This window comes from Tiliqua scincoides, chromosome 3 (genome assembly GCF_035046505.1).
Source record: "Tiliqua scincoides isolate rTilSci1 chromosome 3, rTilSci1.hap2, whole genome shotgun sequence".
Taxonomy (NCBI): domain Eukaryota; kingdom Metazoa; phylum Chordata; class Lepidosauria; order Squamata; family Scincidae; genus Tiliqua; species Tiliqua scincoides.
The window spans coordinates 57,746,912-57,773,791 of NC_089823.1; the positions used below are offsets into that span (position 1 = coordinate 57,746,912).

The 26,880-nt window shown below is 43.1% G+C and overlaps 1 protein-coding gene and 1 pseudogene across 1 annotated transcript in view; both read right to left on the reverse strand.

The window, feature by feature from the left end:
• Positions 1 to 265: 265 nt before the first annotated feature.
• Positions 266 to 26,880, reverse strand: part of ADAMTS5 (ADAM metallopeptidase with thrombospondin type 1 motif 5) — a 55,325-nt gene continuing 28,710 nt past the window's right edge. Inside the window, exons 3-8 of the mRNA XM_066621292.1 lie at positions 18,431 to 18,598; positions 9,174 to 9,457; positions 7,487 to 7,670; positions 6,641 to 6,816; positions 3,721 to 3,896; positions 266 to 2,658 (exon numbers count right to left, since the gene is read on the reverse strand). Of these exons, the coding sequence (XP_066477389.1) occupies positions 2,088 to 2,658; positions 3,721 to 3,896; positions 6,641 to 6,816; positions 7,487 to 7,670; positions 9,174 to 9,457; positions 18,431 to 18,598 (1,559 nt within the window). The 3' untranslated portion in view covers positions 266 to 2,087. The remainder of the gene's footprint in view (positions 2,659 to 3,720; positions 3,897 to 6,640; positions 6,817 to 7,486; positions 7,671 to 9,173; positions 9,458 to 18,430; positions 18,599 to 26,880) is intronic.
• On the reverse strand, positions 19,159 to 19,275 carry LOC136646137 (5S ribosomal RNA; annotated as a pseudogene).

The window sequence follows — 26,880 nt, forward strand, 5'->3', positions numbered from 1 at the left end:
CTCACACATGCATGCACCACATTCACAGACACACACATTCCATAAGAAAAAAAATCAAATGAAAACAATATAAAAAGCAACCAGTGCTGTGCGTTGGTAAATTCACATACTACTTTCCATACAAAAATAAGACATAAATTTAAAAAAAAAAAGTAGGGAGTAAAAGACAAAGGAGTGATAGCAAAACATTTTAAATATAGAAGAATTTTACAATTGGCATTTCATGTTAAATAAGAATAAATAAATTCATTTCATCCATTCACAAACCAATTTGTAAAAACAATAAATTATTTATTTTTTCAGTGCTATGTTGCTTTTTACTTTTATGTGTGTGTTTTTTAAACAACTGTGATCGAACATTTTCCCCCACTTCTCCCCCTCCCCAATGGGATAAACTGTTTAAATGGAAAGGTGACTATATCAGACCATGATCAAGCCATTTATGCCCAATAAGTTCCGTACAGTGAAACCATGTGGTTTGGAAATTACAGCATGGTTTTCTAGTGGAGTTAATTCAGAAAGCTCACTTTCATTGCTGATGCTAGTGGGGATGGCTCCAATGCAGAGGTGCTTAGAATGATAGTAACAGTTGCGATTAGCACTCAGTATGCTTCCATTTTAGCAAGCAGAATGTTCAGGAAAAAAACAACAGAATAGCCCAACAGTGACTATGTTTAAGTCATTGGAACTGATCTGGTTCAAACACAGACAGAAATGATGAAGCGACATAATTGGCACCTGTTTCTCATTAAGTGAGTGCACAAAGCAACATGGCAAAAACCGGAAATGTAACAGAAGTCCTGAAGTGTATAGGCAAAGGTGGGAATGAACAAGTCTCCTCCATGTTACCTTTCCTTGTTTTTTTGTTTTTGTATATCTGAACACATGTAGATCTCTGAATTAGAGCATCGGAGTACAATGCATACCAGGAATATTGAGCAACTCCACTATTAAATGCAAGAAACCATTGGCTCTTCTTTTTCACTACTATTTTTTTCAATAGATAGCAGGTGCACTATATGTTGTTAGCTTTCCAGTAGAAGCCGCAAAGAAAATGACAGAGAAAAATGTGAACAGACTTCAGAATACTTAGGCTAGAAGTTACTTGGGGCATGACTGGTCCAGTGCCTTGCCAAACCCACCTTTTCTTCTTCCTGGGTACGCTGCTAAGGCATGTAGAATTCCCTCCCTCTAACTCCCTTCCCAGTAGATATCCCTGTCATGTTGAGGGGCTACATAGGCCCAAAAGTGCACATGGATACAGAGTGGAGTGTGTTTCCAGTTATTTTCATTGGGCTTTATTTGGGGTGGGGGTTTCTAAATTGGAATACATAATTGAGTATGCCTTTTTTCTTTTAAAAAAAAGCATTTTAGCAGCTGTTTTTTTCTTGCTGCAGAGGTGCCCGTGTACGAGAACTTCTTGGAACAATGGCATTTGTATAGAAGTAAACTCTGTTGTCAGGAAATCCTTAGAATGGAAATGTATTTCCTGTTGTCCAAAAGTGTATTAAATCTTAAACAAAAAAGCAGCAAGCTCTTAATTTTCCAGTAAAATATCCACAGCCATTTTTGAAAAGATGAAGCCCACAATGGCTACAGACATACTTTGGTCAATCACTTGTGTCATATAGAAAGGCTCTTGTTCTTTCAAAAGAAGATCAAGTGATATAAAGTGACATACCAAAAAAAAAGGTATTTACAAATAGTATAAAAGAAGCTATTGTGGTATAATGGGTAAGTATGACAAGTTGTCTAAGGACATAGTGTGTTAAGAGGTAGGTGAGAACAGGGAGATGATTCTGTAATCTTCAGATACACCATGATCAGCAATTCACTGGTTTATCATTTGCAGGTACAGAGGGCTTGTAACAACTAATGCTTAGTGCCTTTGTCATAGTAAGATCACCTCACTATTACTCTGAGCAGTACATATCTTCATTTGGTCCAAATAGGCAGATTCTGCCCATAATTCCAGACGATATGAAAGTATATTGAAATGTTGGCTTCTCTGTGCCTGGGTAGACCTTATGTCAGTATGTTGACTATGATGTAATGAGACTCCTTTTTAAGAAGCCCACAGCCACAGGTTAACATTTTTTTAGCAAGCACTGCTTGAATGCCGAAGGTCTTTGAGACAAAAGACATCCTTTTGCTAATTTTTCATTCCCATCTTTACACTGGACAGTTCTTGTGTGCCAGCCTGTATCACATGTTCGAGAGCAAGAAAGCCACGGTCCAGTCACCCATTGGGGCTGCGTAAGTGATGGTGTCAGTTTGTTGCTGCTGCTGTTGCTGGTGACAGAGTTCGTCATTTGGGTTTGCTTCTTTGGCACATAGAAACTATAACGAACATCCAGTGGTTTAGTTGGGTCGGTTGCAAGAATCTGTACTATAAGGATCTCCTTTGTGCCTGTATGTCCCATTGCATGCAAGAAATCATCCTTGTGACTCCAGCCACTGTAGTTCATGACAGTTCCATTGAGGTCAATGATGGTTTCTGAAGTTGAGATCATATACTTCCCATTGATAAGGTACTCACCGTTTCTCTTTTTTAGGGCCAAATAAGCTGTGAACCTACTCTGGTCTTTAGCTTTGAACTGTCGGATTTTGATGTGTGTTGCGCCTTCTGGGATTTTCACAATATCTGTGTAGCCCTTACTGAAATAGAAAGGTACATGTTAGTGAGAAAGAAATCAGTATTCTTTCAAAACCCAGTGAAGCTAATGGAAGTACACTGCTTATTTGACTATGAATGAGGTCAAACTTTGAATCTCTCTGTAATGAGTTCCATCTAATTTAAAACTTAGTGAAGCTAATGGAAATATATGACTTCCAGCGCAATTCTGCGCTGGAACAGGCAGGCCAAGAGACCTGCACTGTATCCAGCACAAGACTGGGGCCAGAATCGGCTCAGCTGGAGGCAAGGGGAAACTCTTCCCCTTACCCCCGGGTAAGCCACCACAGCCCCAATGCATCTCCTTGGACTTGCACCACCTCAGGAAGTGGCACAAGTTTGAGGAGAACAAAATGGCTTGGAGCCGCTCTGTGCTGCTCAGGGAACGGGTTGGGATCCATAACTGCCTGGTCCCAGCCCCACTGCCAACCCACCCCCTGAAACACCCTCCGCCTGCCCGCCCTGGAACGCCTCCCTTCCACCAACTCCCCACCCTCCCCAGACCCCTGCATCAGCCAAGCTCGGTCGACACAACCTCCTTCCCAGGGCAGTATGGAGGCTGGATGCAACCTTCATGGGCATCCATGCACTGTCCCAGCCGACTCACGAGGAGACACAAAAGTTCTTTATGGGATGTTTGTGACCCTCCTGGGCCGGCGCAACACAAGATTAGGATTGCGCCCTTAGTTAATTTTTATGTGTACTTGATGGAAAAGAGCTCAGGTTATGACAGGATAATGTATCACTGGATAAATATACTATATATTTTTCACAAAAATTTCACAGGATTAATCTCACGTGTTAATAAACATATTAACAATGTGTTAATAGAGGTACATATGGCTCCATTTCAAGGCTAGCTGTCCTGAACAGCTGGATGCAAAGAACTATTTTTCAAGAGTGGCCTCGCTATTGTCTTTTTCAGAGGGACCAGTCCTTGCCTAAGAAACGCATTAAGCACCTTTGAAGCTCAGGAACCTAGCTTACTTTTGGCATCCTAAGGTATTTCTTTCTAGGGCAGAGAATGGCTATAATCAGATGCTTACCTCTTTTTATTGAAGGTTCCCATAATTTTTGTGCAGCTGGAGTTGTCTCCTCCACAGATTCCACATCTGTCATACTGGAGCTTTGAACCAATAATGTTGTCACATCCTGTTCTCACGCATTTACCACGGACACAGACTGAATTGCTGTATGGTCGACATTCTGTTCCATCAGTCACCTGTGTGATGAAGTTATGCTGGTTAAAATGGATGTTTAAAATGTATTTTTCAGGAGTTCACTGATGAACATTGTTATGCATTTTATCATTAAAGTGCTATATGGCAAAAAAAGTTGCATTGATAATTTAAGGATGATCTTTCTTCTTTCTTCAAGGCTGGGTCCTTGCAATCTGAGTGACATGGGCTAATATACCATTCATTGATATTCACTTAGTCTCAGGATAATCCAATTATGTGCTTTCACAGAAAATCCAGACGAAGAAATTAAGATTTTTTTTACAGCTATTTTAGTTTCCAGTATTGACAGTTTCTTACTTTGTTAATATTGCTGCATTCTAACTCATTATCTAGTAAGTATTTCTACAAGAGATATGTGAGGTACAGGCATTCTTTCCATTACTTAGTTGATCATAAATTACAATGGCCTATACTTCATTATCAAACAAATTCCTTGTATCATCTTTTAGCTCTAAGAGGACTGTTATTGTTGTTTTATTATTTTATTTTGTTTGTTTCTCAAAGTGCTGTAATATCACCCTGGGAGTATCTTTACTGATGGTGTGATAAATAAAGTAAGTGCACATTAATTAGATTAGGTTTTATAATTGGCAAGCCAGCCAACCAGAGTGTGATTATGGAGGGAAAATTTCACTCACAAATATGCCATGTTTAGATTAAGAGTCAAATGTTACTTGGTCAAAGCATAAGTCATGAACATTTTTCAGAAGGATTTTGAAGTGTATCTGTAAAAGATGTGCAGAAATCTTCTTTTCTGCAACCAAATGAAACCTAAGACCAACAGTAGACAATGTCTTATGCTCTTATGCTTAAGACAGATAGATAACATCTATACCGGGTAAGATGGTGGAATGCCTCATCAAAGATAGAATCTCAAAACACATAGACGAACAAATCTTGCTGAGAGAGAATCAGCATGGCTTCTGTAAGGGTAAGTCTTGCCTCATGAACCTTATAAAATTCTTTGAAAAGGTCAACAGGCATGTGGATGCAGAAGAACCTGTGGGCGTTATATATCTGGACTTTCAGAAGGCTTCTGACACAGTCCCTCACCAAAGGCTACTGAAAAAACTCCACAGTCAGGGAATTAGAGGGCAGGTCCTCTCCTGGATTGAGAACTGGTTGAAGACCAGGAAACAGAGAGTAGGTGTCAATGGGCAATTTTCACAATGGAGAGAGGTGAAAAGCGGTGTGCCCCAAGGATATGTTCTGGGATCGGTGCTTTTCAACCTCTTCATAAATGACCTGGAGACAGGGTTGAGCAGTGAGGTAGCTAAGTTTGCAGATGACACCAAACTTTTCCGAGTGGTGAAGACCAGAAGTGATTGTGAGGAGCTCCAGAAGGATCTCACCAAACTGGCAGAATGGGTAGCAAAATGGCAGATGCATTTCAATGTAAGTAAGTGTAAAGTCATACACATTGGGGCAAAACATGAAAACTTAATCGGAAAAGAGAGCGACTAAGATGATTACTGGGCTGGTGCACCTTCCTTATGAGGAAAGGCTACGGCGTTTGCGCCTCTTCAGCCTAGAAAAGAGATGCCTGAGGGAGGAGATGACTGAGACATACAAAATTATGCATGGGAATGATAAAGTGGATAGAGAAATGCTCTTTACACTCTCACATGACACCAGAACCAGGGGACATCCACTAAAATTGAGTGTCGGGAGAGTTAGGACAGACAAAAGAAAACATTTCTTTACTCAGCGTGTGGTTGGTCTGTGGAACTCCTTACCACAGGATGTGGTGATGGCATCTGGTCTGGATGCCTTTAAAAGGAGATTGGACAAGTTTCTGGAGGAAAAATCCATTATGGGGTACAAGCCATGATGTGTATGCGCAACCTCCTGATTTTAGAAATGGGTTATGTCAGAATGCCAGATGCAAGGGAGGGCACCAGGATGCAGGCCTCTTGTTATCTGGTGTGCTCCCTGGGGCATTTGGTGGGCCGCTGTGAGATGGGCCTATGGCCTGATCCAGTGGGGCTGTTCTTATGGATAAAACATTTGCATATGGTAATTTTAGATGCAAATATTGCCCCTAACATGCAGCCTACATTTCACATGTAGCATATGATCAAACAAAAGTAGGAATTCTTCTGAAGAGCAACAACAACAACAACAGTATTTATATACCGCTTTTCAACAAAAAGTTCACAAAGCGGTTCACAAAGAGCAGGCTGCATAGCGGTGGCCAAACAATAGTTTACGGAAGGTTCAAGAATATGAGAAGAAATCCAACAGAAGGAAGACGCTACGAGTAGACTGAGGCCGAAATCAGTCTGCAGAAATTTGTTAATGGATAGAAATCTGCTGGGACCAAGAAATGTCAAGTGAAAATGGTAGTGGTGGTAGCAGTACATTCTGCAAGTAATACTGGATAGTGGTGGACAAGTAATCTCTTGAGGAGGAAACAGAAGAAACAACTGTCCAACCAGAGGCTGAGATGGGAAGGGAACTAAGGACCCAATCCTATCCAATTTTCCAGTGCTGGTGCATCTGTGCCAATGGGGTGTGCGCTGCATCGTGTTGTGGTGGGGCAGTCACTGAGGCCTCCTCAAACTAAAGGAACATTTGTTCCCTGACCTTGGGGCCGATTGCGGCTGCACCGGTGCTGGAAAATTTGCTTCAGAGCTGTGCCATTTGAATATAAAGTCTTGGGTAGACCCTGGACACTAAATACCTCTTTATCTGAAAGATAAGAAATTACTGGACACGTTCTTACCTTTTGAGAGAAAACTACATAGTAGCCAGTTCCTTTGGCTCGACAGGTGAGCTTGCAAACATCTCCTGGAAGCACTCCTGCATACTTGGGGACCCATTCTACGAAGGTTTTAACGCCTTTTGCATCTGACTGGTAACCATTCCTTGCTTCACATTGCTCCTGACGAAAAGCTTTAGCTGGAGAATGAGGTTTAAGTCATTCATCATTATTAATTTAAGGATAGTCTCTCAATGTAAACATACATGCAAAGTGTCTGTCATTTTTAACAAAATACATTTTCACAGAATCACAGAGTTTGAAGAAACCCAAGATAATCGGCCAAGTGATATGCCGTGCAAGGGTCAGGTGCAAGAAAATGGTAACAAAAACCCTCCCATCCACAATCAATTGTGCTCCATGCTGCCACCGTATGGCAATAGTGACTCACTATTTCAGCAACTGTAGATGAATGGAGTAAGAGTAGGAAAGGCATATCCCCCCCCCCCCCAAAAAAAAAGCCTTGATGGGCTACATACAACATATATGTCTTATGAAAATGACCATGAATCTAGTCCAAGCCCTGATAGATACTGGCACCACCTCTTTGAACAGTTTACTAAATGTAATTTCATATAAAATGCCTCCAGAGACACAGTCAATTTTCTTAACCACATTACCATTACATTAGAGACTAGGGTTGCAATCCTATACACATTTGTCTGGGAGTAAATCCCATCAAACTCAGTGGGACTTATTTCTCGTTAGATATGCACAGGATTGTGCGGCAAGAAATTGCATTTGTACTACATGTAAGGATTGCCATGTCTAATAATTTTATTGATATTGATTGATTTATGGAAAACATACCATTGGCAGGACAGGGCATGATGTTACAGGAGCGATAGATTGCCCGTTTTCCTGTGCAATACCGACCATTATTTCTAGGTGCTGGGTTATTGCAGTGACGATAGGCAAACTGAACACCTCCACCACATGAACGAGAGCACTGTCCCCACGGCCCCCAAGAGCCCCAGTTCCCATGGTTTGAAGCCTGAAATAGAAAAGATAATGAGTTCTGAAAGTGCATCAGTCAAACCAGGGGTGCCCAAACCCTGGCCCTGGGGCCACTTGTGGCCCTTGAGGCCTCTCAATGCAGCCCTCAGGGAGCCCCAGTCTCCAATGAGCCTCTGGCCCTCCGGAGATTTGTTGGAGCCCACACTGGTCCAACGCAACTGCTCTCAGCATGAGGGTGACTGTTCGACCTCTTGCATGAGCTGTGGGATGAGGGCTCCCTCCACTGCTTGCTGTTTCATGTCTGTGATGCAGTAGCGGCAGCAAAGGAAAGGCCAGCCTTGCTTTGTGCAAGGCCTTTTATAGGCCTTGAGCTATTGCAAGACCTTCATTCATTCATATAAGTTAATCTTTAATATATTCATTTATGTAAACTTATGTAAATTTATTCAAATTTTAAATGTAAATTAATTCTTTTTTCCCCCCAGCCCCCGACACAGTGTCAGAGAGATGATGTGGCCCTCCTGCCAAAAACTTTCGACACCCCTGAGCCAAACCTAGAAAAGAACATGTTTTAAATTCACTGGAATTCTGGTCTTAATATTTGAATTCCATCCATCCTTTTCTTTCTGGATCAAAGATTTTTGGTATAGGAGAGTACAGAGATCAAATGCAAGCAAGAGTCACCATACCTAACAAACCTTCCCCTCATTCATCTTGTAGAGTTAGAGAGACCTTTATTGGCATTAACTCGTGTTCCAACAAATAAGTCATTGGAATAAAATAAAGTATAAAATAAAAACATTCATCTTGTATAATAGGAAGGAAGGTAGTTCTCTACTGGGAATTTTCTACTCTCTCCAATTGACCACTGGCATATACTGTATCGCATGCTAACTTGGAGCATGGAGCTGTCCCAACTGCAGCCTTACTTTTCATGGATTCCTGTTGGCCAAGCTGAGCCTGTACCATAAAGTGTGCCATTCTTAGGGTAGGTAAAATTATGGCAATAAGGTACTCTTTTATCTTGAAAATCAGAGGAGTGAATGCATGGAACAACTCAGTATGACTATCACTCCATTTGATCCTGAGGCAGTCATTGCACCAGCAAACATGCCAGGCTGCAGTATAGCATCTCCCTCCCCACTTTGATGCAGATAAAACGAATTGGCTGCATACTAACGTATGGCTAATGTCTGATTAATCAGCTCACACACAGTCTTTTACTTGCTAGTGTGCCAAGATAGGCTTCTACTTTCACTAAATGTATTTGCAGTGAAAACTGGAGCCCATATCAAGGGTGCTTAAACTGTTGTATTACCCGGCCAGCAGAAGAATGTTTTGTAGCTATCAAGGCCCTCTAGAAAATTTCATTTGCCAAAGCGAGCAGATGAAAGTTCCAGTGTCAACTTCATCCTAGTAAAGATGCAGGAAGCCTCAACAATGCACCTCATTTGCCCAGTAAGAATTTCCTTTGAACATCCATTATTTAAAAAGCACCAGTGTGATAAAACTTTGTACGATTTCACATATTGCGACATACCGAATAATATTTTTTCTTGGTTTTATCAACACATTTCCCTTGAAGACAGATCCTTCCTTTTCCACATGGGGTCCCCTCAACAGCAGGGAGTTTTTTGGTCAAACACACCATCTGACCCTGGCGAACAACCGCACACCACAGACGAGAGCACACATCCATTCCAGGGCACACTGTGTATTCAGGTCCAAATGCCAGCTTGCATTGACGAATGGCATCATATGTTTGTCCTGGAAGCTCTTCCGGACCCAAGATCTGTTTTCGTGGTTGATCCAGTAAACAGTTACCTGAAAGGACAACCCAGTTTATAATTGGCTTCCTCTCCGTGATGCCTGCATACCTTCATGCTTCCACATTAGATAAAGTGATCAAAATTATATTCACAGTTTATGGTTTAGTTCATAGTATTCACCTCTTAGTTCAGATTCCAGTATAGCATCTGAAAAGTCTGGCTACAAACTGCCTGTGGCTTTGAAAATACACATTATCTGCAATTCATTATCCATTTAATTTTGGAGGCTTGGAAATCACAGCTGAGGCAAATAAATAAGTAAATAAATAATTCCTAATAATTCTAACAATCTAGTAACCTAAACTAACAATACTTCTGATTTACGTTTCAGTTTAAAATTGCAAGGTATGAAACTTTCTTTTTATTTTTGTTGCTGTTTCCATGTTCTCAAGAATGCTCTATGAGTGGGACGTTCCATATACATCAATGAGACATATACAGGCATCTCAAAATAAGCAAAGCTGTCATTTGAACAGGTTGAGGCACACCACCATTGAAAAAGGTTAACTTTCTTAAGGAAAGCCAGGAAAAGCAAGACATGAAGCTGTAGCCAAGAGAAGCTTTTCAGAACAAGGAAAAAAAATCTTCCCATCAAAACAAAACAAAATCAGCACATGAAAGGCAATCCTGGTGGTAAGTGTTCCCTGGGCACACCTGAAAACCAAGAGAGCCACAAGACCCATATGCAAACAGTTCATGTCTTTTATCACATATGGAAAAGAACATTGCATGAGGCATAATGTTATCTGTGAAGCCAAGCATCTGCTTAGTAGCCTCTCTTTTGAAAAGTAAAACAAGTTAAAGCAGTTCAGACTTGGCTTGGTAATTCTAGAGGAAACTGGCTCTTCTGCCCATACAGAAGTATCACAAATTTGAACAGCTTTCTGCTTTGCTTAAAGCCCTTCTAAGAGCAAATATCTTTTAAGAGTCTTGTGTGGGTGCCAGTGGTCTAGGAAAGCTTCATTTTTCACCGGCCAAAATAATTACCACAACCAGTCTTCCTCTGCAGCCAGTGCCAACCTCCACTTGATCATGGATGAAAGCATGAAGAATCTGAATATTTCCAAATTTCAGTGCTTTGCAGCCCAATCCTACCCACACCTTCTGGGACTAAGCCCTACTGACTCTAATGGGACTTACTTCTGAGTAGACATGGCTACAATTGGGCTGTTGGACTGCAATTCAATGCATATTTACTCAGAAGTAAATATGCATCCTATGTATATTTACTCAGAAGTAGGTTCAACTTTGTTAAATGGAACCTACTCCCAGATAAGTGCGTGTAGGATTGTGCCAATGAAAATATAATGAGGGTGCAAGCAGGGACCCATATTTCAAAACATTTTTAAATGAAAATCAGAGGCAGCTGATTAAGGCACCTCTTAAGGCACCTTTCCATAAGAGGACTTGCCCACTGTAATTATTTGCTTGTTTTTTCATGTAAGGTTTCAATTTAGCCCAACCCCCTTTCAGCATCATTACTTGTTTGCTACTGAGAAGTTCTCATGTTATCTGTTCTCTGATGACCTTGAGCCAACATGCAACTTTTCTCTGGGGTATACTACACTGCATTTTTAAAAGGGGAATTATGTCTCCCTGCTACTTGTCTAGATATTGTGCAAGGAGATAAAAACACTCTTAAAATAGCTCTCTTGTGCTGTACAATATTTTGAAGCATAAACAGGTGGTTAAACAGTTTTTATATAGGAACTAGGGCTGTAAAACAAGGCCTGTGGGGGGACTTTTATCAGTGGGTACAAAGTTTCTTTTGGGCCTCTTCCCTTCTCCATTGTATCAGGGCAGGGCAGGAGGTCTGGTCTAGAGGGTAGAGCCTCCATTAGCCTGAAGATAACATTGGAAGGTCACCAGTTGGAGGCCACTGGCTGCTCCGTGACTGGCGAAACCTTGAAGCAGCTGACAAGCTGAGCTGAGTTATTCTGTCTGCTCTTTGGTGTGAGCAAAGAAGCGTCTTGGCTGCCCTTCATGTGAGAGATGAAGGAGCTGCTTGTCTGCCTGTGTGGGAGGCAACTGGGGGCCAGAATGAGACCAGACCCAGAAAGATCCATCTGAAATGTTGTGTGGTTCTTGAAAGAAAGAACCTTTCTATGATTGTAAAAATCCCCTCGAGGGATTTAGAAATGCCTGCCTATGTAAACCGCCTTGAATAAAACCAGAGGAGTAATCCAATGACCAGAAAAGCGGTATATAAATACCCAGTTATTTATTATTATTATTATTATTATTTCATATGATCATAATTTCTGTGAATCACGATATAGAAAACTACATAAAGGGAAAACTACATACATTTACAAAAAATGTGAATGCTAGTCCCCACACAATATATGCAAACATTTTCTGAGATCCCAGGAAATCTCCAGCTCCCCTCCACTGGCTCCCAGCCCCTCTTTTTGAATTTGGACCCAGGCATGATGTACCCCCTGCATCATCCTCTCATGGGCCCTGGTCAGATAGGAAAACGTATGAACCCAGGAAATTTTCAGGTCCCCTCTTTTGGCTCCTGCTCCTCCCCATTCTGACCCCAGGCCTGGGTACAATTTACCCCTTGCAACCCCCTCTCCTGAGCCCTGAATGTTAAATATGGTCCGCCACACCAGGATGCCTCTGTGCCAGGATTAACAGTGATGCAGTCACTGGCAGTCAGATGATACAGTTTCAGTCAATCTGCCTACCACACACCTACTTTCAAGTTATATTTTGATTGTGAGTAAGAAGGCAGCTCAGACAATTTGGCAAAGGGAGAATAATGTACATGATCCCAAGTCTGAGTGTAATTGCATGGTAGATTGGTTGGCTCAAATATACTATCTAAATCAACTCATTGTTGTGATTCTCTGCTCCCCAAGAAGTAAAGTCAGCACTGCTGGAAAGAAAAGCCAATATAGAAATACCAACAGTCACTGCTTCTGTACATCAAATACAACATTGTGCACTGATGAGACCCCCCGCACCTGACCATGCAAGTTAAGGCACCGATCAACACACCAGGATGGCTGCAACACCTTACTGAAGCAAAAAAAACTGTATCTCATTACAATAGCAGGAAAATGCTCATTGACTAGCTCAGTGTTTCTCAAAGTGTGGGTCAGGACCCACTGGGTGGGTCACGAGTCAATTTCAGATGGGTCCTCATTCATTTCAGTGTGTATTTTATTTTTAATATATCCGATTTGATGCACTGGGGGAAATGTTACTGATCTGTACTTTTAACAGGCTACTATGTATATGCTTTTAAATAGTATGTATATGCTTTTAACAATGATAGTCAATGGGGCTTACTTCTGGGTAAGTGTGGATAGGATGGCAACCTTTGGCCCAAAGGTTTTGGGATGTTTGGGGAACTTTTTAAATAGATCAACAGCTGCTTGGGAGGGTTAGGAAGGTTCTTCCTTGTTTAAAATAAATGTTTAAACTTATTGTAAACTTAAATATACTTACTTAATTATATTTGATTTTGTTGTATTGGGAGTGTCAAAAATTTTCCTGATGATGTCACTTCTGGCTATGACATCACTTCCGGTGGGTCCTAACAGATAACACAGGCCAAAACACATTTTGCTTCTTTAAACGTTACACCAATTCCTGGGTATATTTGGGGTGTCAATTCCAAAAATGGCATCCATTTTGCTCTATCATGTCTAGTTTTGGAGACATGGCATAGCCTCTTATCGGGGCCCCCCCCCCCAGATGCCCTGATCCCCGACTTACCCTGGAGCAGGGACCCAGTGACCAGGGTGGGGAGGCTTCCCTGCCCTTGAGGAGGGCAAAGAAGATTGGCTCACCCCAACCAGGCAGGGGAGGCTAGCAAAGCAAACAGGTAACACTGAAGGGAACAAGCCAGGAATAGGAAAAGCCTTTTCTGCCCCATCTGGAGGAAGGGGAGAGGCCAAAGGGGGTGGGCTTGCTCTACAAAACAGGGAAGCCAGGGATGAGAGGCAGTCAGTGTGAAGCAGGGAGCTGTGAGGTGAACAGCTCCTGCGCCTAAGCCAGGTTTGGCAGCTCTGCTAGGGAGGAGGACAAGGGTGCTGGAACCCCCTCCCCCTCAAGCCAATCTGAGGCCTCCCTGGGGCTGGAACAAGCCTGCCCCAGGCCCCTCCAGGGGTGGAACCCTACACCTTTTTAGTGAATGGTTCAAGCCGCTTCCTCATGAGGAAGCCTACACCATGGCTTCCTCATGAGGAAGCGGCTTGAACCATTCACTAACGAGCTTATACTATAGCTCCAAAACTAGACATGATAGGGCAAAACGGATGCCATTTTTGAAATCATCACCTCAAATTCATATCAAACCACCATAAAATTTGGGAAAAACTTTTCTGACCCTCAATCATTCTAAAAAGTGGGTCCTGGTGCTAACCACTGCGCTAGCTGATTTGAATGAAATTATTCAAATGAACTACCATTTGAACTAAAAATAGCTGATTACCTATTGCATCAATTACATTCAAAAGCAACAACTTCTAGTAGGGCAGCTATGGTAATCTGTCACAAAAATACGTAAATGAGTTGTGGCAAGTTAAAGACTAATAGATTTAGGGCCCAATCCTATCCAACTTTCCAGCACCGATGCGACCACAATGCAGACCTGAGATAAGGCAAGAAAGCCATGTTGGCATGGCTGCATCTGTACTGGAAAGTTGGATAGGACTGGGACCTCATTGTAGTAAAATCTTTCATGGATAAAGTGCCTCTACTCCACAAACCTTATGATCCAATAGATTAGTCTTCAAATTGCCATGAAATTCAAAGTTTTGTTTTTTTAAAACCTATTGCCCACTGGCCCAGGCAAGGTGGCAGAGGGGGAAATCTGTGTGTGGTTTGGGAGAGGTTCAGGGTGAGCGGGCTGGAGGGGGTGGATCTCAGCGGCAAAACTGCATGCTGGATTCTATCCCTGATATTACACATCGTCCTGTTTCCTTCCTCTCCTCAAACATATGCCAGCAAAATAGCTGGTGTGGGTCTCAGGCAAACAGGTGGTCTACCAGGAAGTAAGAAAAAATGTTTTTTACTATCTCTCACTGACCATCTGATTGTCCCCTGCCACCATATCATGCTATGTGTGCTCCACTGGTGTGGCTGAATGCCATTAAGCGGTGGGGGATAAGATTGGACTGCCAAAGGCCTTACAAGTCTATGCGTGAAAGACTGTAAGTCAGGGGTGCTCACACTTTTTTGGCTCGAGAGCTACTTTGAAACCCAGCAAGGCCCGGAGATCTACCAGAGTTTTTTTTACAATGTTCGCGCCATCATAACATATAACATTTATGTGTACAATGTATGTTGGTGTACCTTGAGCCCCACTGAGTATAACAGGACTTACTCCTGAGTAGACATGCCTAGGATTAGGCTGTGAGGCTGCAATCCTAGCCACACTTACCTGGGAGTAAGCCCCATTGAGTACAATGGGCCTTACTCCCAGCGTTTCCTCCCAGAGGCACCTGAAGGGGGGGGGTCGGCACTCCGCGATCTACTCATTTTGCCTCGCGATCTACCGGTAGATCGTGATCCACCTATTGAGCACCCCTGCTGTAAGTACACACGATATCTATGTTTGATTTTACACTCTCATGGAAATATAGGCATGCCCCCGTATCCATGGGGATTCCGTTCTGCAACCCCTTGACATTATGTGAAACCGCAGATATGGGTGAACACCTCTCCCTACCCTTTGGAGCCAAGGGGAGCTTCACCTCTGGAGGGTCCTCTGAGCCCAGCAGAAGCCATGGACATCTGTCTGAGGCCTCTGCTGGGCTCAGACTGAACCCGGCAGTTTAAAAAACGCAACTTCTGGTTTCTCTGTGAAAGTGAACGTGATGTTTTTAATGCCTTATAAGGCATTAGGAGGCCTTTGCCTCTAGAAGGGGCACATGTGGGAGGGCCCCACGGACCCAACTGTGGTTAAGTGATTCATGGATACAGGGGCCCCCTGTAGTTTGCTGTGAATAAGTAAGCATGAGAAAGGAGCCGTTACCCTGCGGCACAGATAAGGAGCTAAGACATAACCATTGTTCAAGATTCATGAAGGGGAAGGGAGTAACCTTAGCTACTAAAGTCTTACTCTTACCCTACAAGATTCCTATTCCAGATGTAGCCTTTTCAAAAATCAGAGGAATTTAGTAAAAGATGCACAGGAAGCTGCCTTACATTGAATCAGGTCAATGGACCATCTACCATAGTACTGACAGTGGCTTTTCAGGTTTTTATATGGAGATCTGAGCCCTACCTGGAGGTGCCAGGGATGAAACCTAGGACCTTCTGCATGCAAAGTAGGTGTTCAATCGATGAGTTACAGCACCCCCCCCCATTTGCTACTCTTTTCTTTTTACTTCATCTATTTTACTTCCATGTGCATGTGCAACCTCTGGGAAATAAATAAAAGGTGCAAACTTCCCAGAAACCTAACATTTGGCTGCTGTCACATAAGGATTATTACACTTGAGGCATGTGTTCCTTTTCCTAAAAACATCCTGTCCCAGCTCCTGGACAATAAACTCATTTAGAAACTACAAACAAGACTCTTTATTGCTTTTAAGTCCCAATTAACGGGCCAAAACGATATTTTTGGTAGCTCAGCATGCGACCCTCAATATTGACTTACCACATTGTTTATTCTAGCACAAAACAAGAAAATAAATCTGTTTCTCTGCAAGTTGGCATTTGTTATGTATGTGGATTGAGAAATGCTCATGGTGGCCTATGATGAGGCGAGTTCAGCTGCCCAGAATTAAGGCCATGGCAAGTGGTCATGTAGGCTATGCTGGAGAAACATGCCATTAACTTCAAACAGAACCAGTCAAGATGACATTCTGCACTGCTACTGCAGGAACTGGTCATGGAAAGTTCAGCTTACATGAAGTATCTGTGGCTGTCGTAGCTGAGTTGTAGCATTGTCTAAGCAAGCAGCTCCTCAGTTTTGCTGTACTGCGCACCATCATCCATTCTTAAGTTATGACCACTGCATGGGAGGCCCTTGAGAAGCTTCTTTTCAGGGATTCATCTGCTCAGGTCCTACTATTCAAAGACTAGCTTTAACTTGGCTACATCACAGTTTACAAGGGAGCAACTGTAGTTTCCATTAGCTTTTGTGAACAATCATTTCTCAGGAAAATGTGTAGTGTTTGCTTCCTGTCCTACATCACATGCAACAGACATTAGAATGAGACCCAAATGTTAGCCTTCTTTAGGCATTCAAGTCTGATGTGGGGGGTGGGAGCACACTGGCAAGTCACAATGTCTGCATGTTTCTGCTAGCTAACTATGTCCCTGGTTCTGCTGCATTCAGGGCACTTCTGAAGAAGCAAATGCTGATTTGGGGTTATCCCAGAAGACAGATCATGAAAATCCTACTCCACAGAGCAACTCTAACTACACAGCTGTGTGATGAGTTGTGTTGCATTCGCAGTAATCCTATCTTCATCCAACTGCTGTAACTCAAAGATAGGAACTGTAACTTGCTTAAGTCAACACCAAAGCAAAATAGATAGAATATAGGAAGGGAAGCTACAGGTACCAAATAAACACTGGATAAAGTGGCCAAATGTCAAAAGTAATCTATGCACAACAATGGGATAAAGAGTCTGATTACACATAGCACTGAAATTGTCCCACACAATCTTGCTTTTTAAAAAAATTATGCATGCATACAGTATGTTTTTCATCCATAAGTATTTCAGTTGCCATAACGACTGAATCCATTCCCTCGGTTAGGTCATTTTTATCTAAGCATTCTGGAATCTGAAATTGTTGTTCAAGGGTTGCAGTTGCTTTAGGAGCCCAGGGAAGAATTTTAAGAGCATTTTGTTGTTAAAGAAAAATGGGTAAAGATAAAATTAGAATGACTAATTTTACCTAAACAAATTAAACTGTCAGTTCTTCGAAGCAGGACCACCTGTTCACAAGATTAGAAACCCTGGGTCAGAATCTTTACTTCAGCCCTCATTGCACTGAGTATCCTTCAGAAAACCTCTTTATTCAACTTCAGTTTCACTTCCTGTAAACTGGGGATGACAGTGCCTTCCAACACACTGTTGTAGCTAAGTGAGAGCCCAATCCTGAGCTCCTAGCTCCGGCCCTACACCAGCACTGCTGTAAAGCACTCCCGTGACACTCAGCACTGGGTCAGCACTGGTGCCGGCTCAGTACCGTCTGTGCTGAGCCCAGTGCCAGCTGGAAGTCCACTGCACACCACACAGAGCAAGGGAAGAGCTCCAGGTGGCAGAAAGGTTTGTTGGAGGGTGAGGGAGGTGTTCTGGGGCTGAGGGAGGGTGGGGCAGGGGAAGGAAGCAGGCTGGGACTGACGGAACTCTGCTCCAACAGATCTAGAACCCCATGTTAGGCCTTCCAGCCCAAGACAGGTCCTCTCAACTGTGCTGCGGCAAAATAGCCGATGCAGACTTGAGTAGCCCCATTGCGGAACCTGGGCCCTTATCAGGGGAAAATATCCCCTTCCCCCAAGGAAATGCCAGCAGCTGTCTGGTGCTCATAGGATGCAGCGGCAGCCATTTTGGTGCCACTGCTCCTCTGGGTGCTGGACAGCTCAGGATAGGACTGTGAGTGAGATTAGATTCTACAACACCTCTATTGCCGATGCCCCAAGTGTTGTTGCTCTACTATCACCTACTATTTCCTCCCTACTACTATTACAACAACTATTCTTTACTACTTACCATTGTTTACTACTACTATATACCATCTTCCACTAATACTGTTCCTCCTCATTTAGATAGTGTCAACAGAGTAGCACAGTCACATAGTGTTTAGTGGGAGCCCCTAACAAGGTATGTTGTACAACTGTTTCAGTGATTTTCAGTGAGAGGGGAAAAAATGTGAAAGAAACTCAGATGCATATTAAAGTAACAAACGTATCACGTTAGTTTCCATTAAAATGTATTTTTAAAACCACCAGAAAAACACTACATTCAGCAAGACATTGGATCTCCAAACATACCATGGCCATCGTCCAGGAATTCTGTTATTGTTGCTGAAGTGCACTTGGACCATGGTTTGGATGCATCAATGCTTGTTAAAATGGAAGACATCAGTCGCTTATCCTCCATGGAACCAAAATTCTCCTCACAGAATTTGGAGTCGTCATGAGAGAGTCCAAGGAGGTGTCCTGGAAGAAAGAAAAGAGACATATAATTATTTCTTGTGAAAATGAGTAGCTGAAGTGGAATGTCTCATTCTGGGAATTACATTATCACATGAAAATATTTCCCTATGTACTTTAATGGCTAGACACTGCCACAGTATGGCTATTAATCCGGTGAACTATTAAACAGTTATTCTAAATGTGTATTATTAGCTCTTTAGTGTGTGTTGAAATGATAGGTTTTATTGCACTTGTTTGCAACCGATCTGGAAGAGTTGAACAAGCTCACACGTGGCTCTTCTGCACCAAAGACTGAAGTGGTTTCTTTGAGCTGTATCCTGTGTCAGCAGTTCAGAGACTGCACAGTTTCCCAGAGCCTTAGAGAAAACCATGGTTACAAATGCTTTTCTACACATGTTGGCAAGGCCGTCCCTGCCAACGTGCTCTGTAGCCCTGCCGCCACACTTACAGAGTTTGTCTGCATTGACAAATGCTGTCCTTGGGGAGAGAGCCTTCCGATGATTAGTGATGCTGAAGAGCCATGGAATGGTTGGCAACCTTCAGTCTCGAAAGACTATGGTATAAGCCTACAGCACCTGGTATTCCCAGGCGGTCTCCCATCCAAGTACTAACCAGGCCTGACCCTGCTTAGCTTCCGAGATCAGACAAGATCAGGCATGTGCAGGGGAGCTACTGCCAATCAATATAATCAAGAGTGATCTGGAAGGGTCCATGATCTGGATCAATACAAGGCAGGTTCATACGTACACAACTGTGGGCAGAATGCAGCTCCTGTGACGATGCTGTAGGTTTATACTTGAACAGATTGGCAGCATATATATTTTTTTAAAACACAGAGGTCTCTGTAAAATCTCCTGCCTGTCAGTGCCAAAAACCCTGAAAGGCCATCCTGAAACAAAGGATATCTTCAGGAGACAAAGACACTGCTGGCTTTGCTGCTGCAGAGTCTGATGTTATCAACATGAATTTATCAAACCCATAGAATGAGTGGCTCCAGGAGGTACTCAGTGTTTCCAAGGAACTCTGGGTAGACTGCAGTCAACACTTTGCTGTATTCTGGTGTAACTGAGTTCATGTTACATTCGTGTCCACCTGGCATCAAATTTATTCTGGCAAGCCTAGTGATACAGGCCATAGAAAACTGCTTTCTATTGTGGGAGACCATCTAGCTCAGTATTAGCAGCAGTTCTCCAAGGTATCATATAGGAATTTTTCTCTATCCTAGCTCATGATGGAACCTGGACCTTTTACATGCAAAGCAGGTGTTCTACTGAGCTACAAATCCACCATGTGTTAGGGCCCAATCCTAACCAAGTTTCCAGCACAGATTCAGCCATGCCAACGGGGTGTGTGCTGCATCCTGCAGTGGGAGGGCAGTCACAGAGGCCTTCTCAAGGTAACGTTCTCTTGCCTCTCTTACAAATGTTCTCTTACCTCTGGGCTGTATTACAGCTGCATCAGTGCTGGAATGTTGGATAGAATTGGGCCCTTAGTGCCTTTAGAAACACACTCACTACAGTTTCCTGTTCTCTTAATTCAGCACTGCAGTACAAAGAAGGGAGTATATGGAATGCCCTGGCAAACAAAGCGCTTGCTCTGGACATACCAAGTTAGCTATATACATTGCACAGTTTGGTCTCTGTTCAGAATGTTGACAGGTAAAGGACTGGGGCACCCTGCAAATGAATGCTATGCAAATAACATGCACCAAAACAATGCACTGGATACCTTATATATGAGGTGTGAAAAGATACTTCTCTCTAATTTAGACAACAAGCTATTGCTATGGATAGCCCAAATGAATGGTTAAATACTGATTCCTTTCATGCACCTATGCAAACTGCCCTCTCAGGACTTACAGTAGTGCCGGGTGGGAAGTTTTGTAGGGGACTGCATTTATAAGGGTTAAATGCCAGCCCACCATGCACCATGTTCCTATCTTGATTGTGTTCTCCCAGAGTAACTATCTGAGTCAAGACAACAAATGGAAGCAGAAATGACATGTTTATTATTTTAGGGTAATGCTCCACCCTTAGGTCATGCCACACATGTGAGGTGGGTTCCAGCTGCCAGTAGCACCATGCATTGAGGCCATGAAGCCAACCTTCCACCCAGCTGTGGGTCTGCTAGCCACCAACAGCCCACACTCTGGGTTTTCTCTGAGGAGGGAAAAGGAGGGGAAGCTTCTCGACCAGTCACATCCAGGAGGTCCTTTGAGGCCCTCCAGCCATGTGCTCACCATCTGTGGATGCTCAAATCCACAGATGCTGAACCTGAATTAATGGAAGGCCCACTGTATCATAAACGCAGACTCCAGCTGAAACTTTCCCTAACTGAAAGAAATTCACTTACAATCCGCATTCCTCTGGCACTGGAGCTAAAAATCTTAGGAATTAGGCTGGCATCTTACAACCACAAAACTCAAATGCATACAACTAATCAGTGCTCTTTCATCCCATTTGGGGAGACTAACCCCTCAAGTTCTGACAGGCTGGCTTCAACTTAATGGATGTTCATATTTCCTGCTCTCAAGTCAGGTAAGCAGACTGGACCAATGACTAGGTCTGAACTAAATCCAGTGCGTATCCATGAAGGTTTCAGTCAAAGCTATTGTTCTCTGGAGAAACCAGACGGTCATGGGATTCCACCGTACATTTGAAGAGGCAATGTTATGGGTAACACATGACCTGGAGCTCTGGAACAAATGAAGAATATGATGGGCTGAGTCTTAGGTCAGCTACAGTGTACACAGTGCTGTCATTTAGGAGGGAAAGGGAGGATTCCTCAGGAGGTGATGCCTGCTTGTGACAACCAACTCCTCTGTTTTGACCTTTTGTTACTTTGTTTCTTAAGCAGCTGTAGTTTTCATGTCACTGAATGGCTGATTTTTAAAAGAAGTTTCAAAACAATCTAATCCAGAACAATCCTTTCCTGCTGCATAGAATAAAATCACTACTAAATCTCCTTGCAATGGTAGTTCAAAATAACACACTTGCATCTATTCCAGAATAATATTGTTGCACTGGTGGGATGCTGTCAGTGGAAAGGGAAACAAGTGGGCAGAACCTGGGCGTACCCTGAGCATAATCAGAAGCCTATGCTCACTCAGATGTGTTCGCACTACTGATGCCAGCTGAACTTTATACCACTGAAATAAACAGCAGAAATAAAAACGCTACCATTGAAGAGGCATTCTGAGACATGAATAAATCACAGCCCAGTCCTATGCAACCTTATTCAAACCTCAAAATTAAGGTCCATTATAGTCAGTGGGGCTTACTCCCAGGTAAGAGTGCATAGGATTGCAGCCAGGCAGCCCAATCCTGAGCTGCCCAGTGCGCAAGGCTGCAGCGGTGCCAAAAAAGGCTGCCACTGTGTCCAGCGCGCCCCAGGAAGCTGCTGCTGCCGCCAACTTCTCAGGAGGAGGGGACTTCTGTCCCCTTCTACTTGATTCTACGATAACCCAAAGGTCGGCATAGAATGAAGAACCTCCATGTCAGGTGGATGGCCCGACACCGAGGGTCAGGATTTGGTGCAGTGAAGCTGCACCAGTCCTGCCTCCCTCCTGCCCTGTTCCCCCCCAGCATGCCTCCTCCCCACCCTCTCTCTGTTCACTCTCCACCTCCCCCTGCCCCAGAACACCTCCTCCTTGTCTTCCCCCATGCTCCCACCTATCTCTCTGCTGCCCGGCGGTCCACACAACCACTGAGTGGCGGAGCTTTGGTGCTCCACTGGTGCTAGGGCCTGCAAATGAGCCTTGTGGGATGTTCGCAACTGTGCGAGCTGGTGGTAAGCCGATACACACTCTTTAGGATTGAGCCCTTAGACCAGAGGTGTCAAACATAAGGCCCAGGGGCCAGATGCGGCCCGCAGAAGCTTTTTATCTGGCCCTCAGGCTCTCAGCTGCTGAGCAGTGCTGAGGTGTCACTGCTAAAAGGGCAGCCCCCACGAAAATTGGGCTCTTCCATATCTTGAAATATGATAAAGATTTGCATTTTGCAAGATTTTGCAAGATCTGTCATTTGCAGTTAATGAATTCCTAAGTGAGAAAAAGTGCTTATTTTTGGTTATGAGTTGTTTAATGACATCATTTCCTGCCTAATGACATCGCTTCTGGCCCTCAGCAGGCATCATGAATGTCATTTGGCCCTCAGTATGAAACGAGTTTGACACCCTGCCTTAGACAATTATCTGAGTCTGCATTGATCCATGTGCCACTCACTCAGACTGGGAACAATACTATACTGTCCCGGGTATGCATGTGCATCTGTATTCTCCTAGGAGCACATAGTCAGGAACTTAAACCTGGAATCTGTTCTCTGCAACACCTGCACTGTTTGACTGAAATGCAAGGCTACATGGAGGCCTTTTAGTAGTGATCCATATGGCTGGAAGCCCTGGGTTCCATGGAGGGTGAAATTAAAATGTAGGGATGAATTCAAGCATGGTGTATTCATGCATTACAGCTTCCAATTCTACATGTTTTAGCTCTGTGCTAAACATTTCTGCTTATATTTCTAGAAATATTCCAGGATTATTATGAAAAGCAGGACTGGAACATTAAACAGCTGACACCATAACAGAATAGTGATTACATGAACCTTTGGATATGTGTGTCCATATTTGTCGATATTTACAGAACCTCTGAAGGTCATGCTGATTTTCCATTAGCTAAATCAAAGCTTTACATTAAGTACTTATTCTCTTTTTTTTCTGCAGCTTGAAGCAGTGCCCAGTTTTTGGGGTTTATACGCAGCTCTAGAATTAGATATTCTCTCTGCTCATGTAGTTCAGCAAGGCTGCAAACCAGTACACAACTCAGCTGGGAGTAAGTCCCTCTGAATACAGTGAGACTTGCTTCTGAGTACACATGCATTGGATTGCACTGTAACTGATAGCAGCATCTACATATTTGGGTATATAGGAAGCTTTCTGGCTCAACCCTGGCAACACTGACTTGACACTGAATCTTGGGGGTTTACAGACATGAGTCCTACCTAGAAACACCAGGGCCCAGGGATGGGGGTTGCATGAACTGGAAGTGGTTTCTGGAGCACCACTGAGCACTCTGAAACAGTGCAATTTTGCAGTGCTATGGTAGGAAAAGCTATTTCCTGACTTATTTAGACTTTTATAAACTTTTAAAAGTGGACCCCACTATCCAAAGATCTCAGAATCCATGTGGGCCAGAACCACATCCCCACCATAGACACTGAGGGCTGACTGTATACCACAATGAGATCCTGAAACAAGGCAGGAAGTCTGAATGGATGCATATATGCATTACATACACATGAATTAAATGGAGCATATATTGGGGGGGGGGGGTGCTAGTGATCTGTGCTGCCCACATCTATCTTAGTATTTAGCTTCCAAAGGCTGATAGCAGTGCTTCTAATATATATTCTAAATGATGTCATGACTTTATTGGATCTCTTAATATATGGAATCTAAGAATACTATGAAATCACAATGAGGTTTACTTTCCTCCCTGTGGATTCAGCCGGAGAGAAGACAAAGGCCATTTGGAAACACTAAGTGGGGATGCGCCTTGCTTTGCACAGGTATCCTAGTTTTCACTCTGTGTATTCAACAAAATATTGCAGTCACTACGTTAACTGGATCAGTGGACAGAAGCAGTGACACAGCATGCTAAGAATGCTACATGCCTTGTAATATGTTTGCTCAGGAAATCACAGCTTGTATGAAGCATCTGTTTTTCAGTGCAGTCATGCCTTCTGCCGAATTTTCCAGCTGGGATAACTGAAGTGGAAGGAGGTTGTTACTTGCCCAGCGTTACGGGATGACTCAGTAACCTGACTGTCCACCTGACTTAGTTGTTTACTTACGACTCACAAGACCACAGATGCCGTAACTCACTTAGTTGGAAAGCAACACATTCAACATTGCTTATTGCTGAATTACATGGTGTAATTGAATTACACCAAGGAGTGTGTCCTCGTAACAGGATGTGTCCCTCTACTCATTTATACTTACGCACATACAAGCTGATGGTATATTGTGACTTGCAACACAAAAATGTAACACAAACACACTCACATACATTTTGCTAAGATCCTGAAGAGTTCTATTCCCTGTTGGCTATGGAAATATTTCTCCAGTTGGAAACCTTTTCCCCACTCCTGTTGTATTCTGCCAGAAACACAGAGCTCATGCTTCCAAATTAAATTTCAAAATCTGGATTCTGCTATTTCAGGGGAGCCTAGTATCAGGCTACTTCTCAGCCTTACCTACTATTGGAGGGCAATAAAAAACCCAAGAAGATTGGCATCCCTGCTCACTGAATGCTTATACTCTTTCAAGCCATGATGCCAAGAGCTGAGGTCAACCCCCTCATTCCTGCTGCTTTCCTAAGGGCAGGGACACTGATATTTGGCTCTGCATATTTGGCGGCTGTTCATGATGTTTCAAGCTCTGTTGTGTAGCTTTTGAAAACATGACCCCTCTTAATCTTATGATTCACAGAAGAACATTCACACAGACATCAGCACAATTACAGAAAGCCTAAACCACAGCAAACCTCAAGCAGAGATACTGTTGTGTCTGAGGCACTTCCCAGTCCCAGACAAATCTTGATTTGCATTTGTCCCAGTTCCCACTAAAAAAATCACTTTGCAATCTCTCTTACTTTATGATGCTGGATTAGACACTGAAAAGTTTCATTATTATTAAGCAAATACAGTTAACTTCTCTTAACACAAACCAATTTACAGAACCACTCAGTTTTCATTTTTTAAAAAGGGTCATCTTAAGACAGGGGTGTCACAAATAAGGCCCAGGAACCAGATGTAGCCCCCAGAAGCTCTTCATTCACATCTGTTATAATCTGGCCACCCTTTCAGCAGTGCTATTTCTGCTGAGGCTCTGTGGGGGAGAGATGGAAGGAAGCTTCAGAAAGCGAGGAACGCTATAGGGAAGGAGAAAACAAGAGTGGTGAGAGAGGAAGACACTGCCAGAGTGCTCAGAGAACTCAAGGCATCATTTCACAGGCCACCTCTTAGTTGCTGAGCTGCAAAATAATAGGTCAGCAGAAATGGCCCTAATGAAAGAATGGCCCATGTGATAATTGGGCTCTCTCATATCTTGAAAATATCAACATTTGCACAGTCATTTGCAACTAATGAGTTTCAATGTGATAACAAAGTGCTTATTTCTGACCATCACCTGCTTAATGACATCACTTCCTGCTTAATGATGTTACTTCTGGCTCTCAGAAGGTGCCATGAATGCTATTTGGCCCGCTGTATGAAACGAGTTTGACACCCCTGTCTTAAGACATCAAAGAACAGTAGGTGGAACAGTGATTGCCCTTTCAAGTTAATGAACATATTCCTGGACAAGCTAAGAACTCAAGGTTAAAATGAAAACTGACATTAACTAGTAACCTTTTACACAGTTCATGTTCATGGTTTAAAGCAGTAGCTGATGTCTCTGCCCTGTTGCTCACCCCTTGCCAAGGCTTAATGCTGAGTGATCATCTTTTCTCTTTACCAAAAGGACACATGTTTAGGAGAGCTTAGCGCAAATGTGTTGCTCACACCAGAAGGGGAACTTTACAAAGAAGTAACAATGTGAATGCATTAAATATTTTCTTCCCACAGATATCAGCAGAGCAGTTGTGGGTTAATTATAGTCTCTGGGTTTTTAGAAAAGCCACAGTGCCTGATTCAGATACCTGGATATTTGCCCAAACTTTATCTCTCCCAGGGGAAGGCTAAGATGAAAGCTAGACATCCTTCACAATTGTTTCTTTTGCTCGTAAGGACTCTAAAAGATTTGTTCCTGTCTAGCCTAGGGCTTGCTCTTATCTAAGCTATCCTGACAAGCCTTCAACTCAGCATAAAAAAAAAGAAAAAGAAAAAAGGGAGACAGTAGATTCTTTAACATTTCTTTGCATGCAAAAACACACAGAAACGCACACATAGAAACAATGTTGGTATCTTGCACTATTCAAACAAGCTACTGCGTACAGCAAGTTTGATGTGTGCGCTCAAAGCAGTGTATGACTGGTTTCAGATTAAATCTTTTACATGGGTGGATGGATCACAATTTTCAGTGCTAAATTTCAGTTCACCTGTCACCAAGTGGGGTCACTTTACGCTGCACACAAAGATCAAAACCTGCAGCAACGAAATCAGAAACAAATGATCAGTCAGCCCTCTTGTCTCCACTCAGTCTGGCCCACTCCTGTTTGCACCTGCTTAGTCCACTGTATCATCCCTACTGCGTTAGTGTGAATGTTGCCTTGAGCCTCATACCAAATC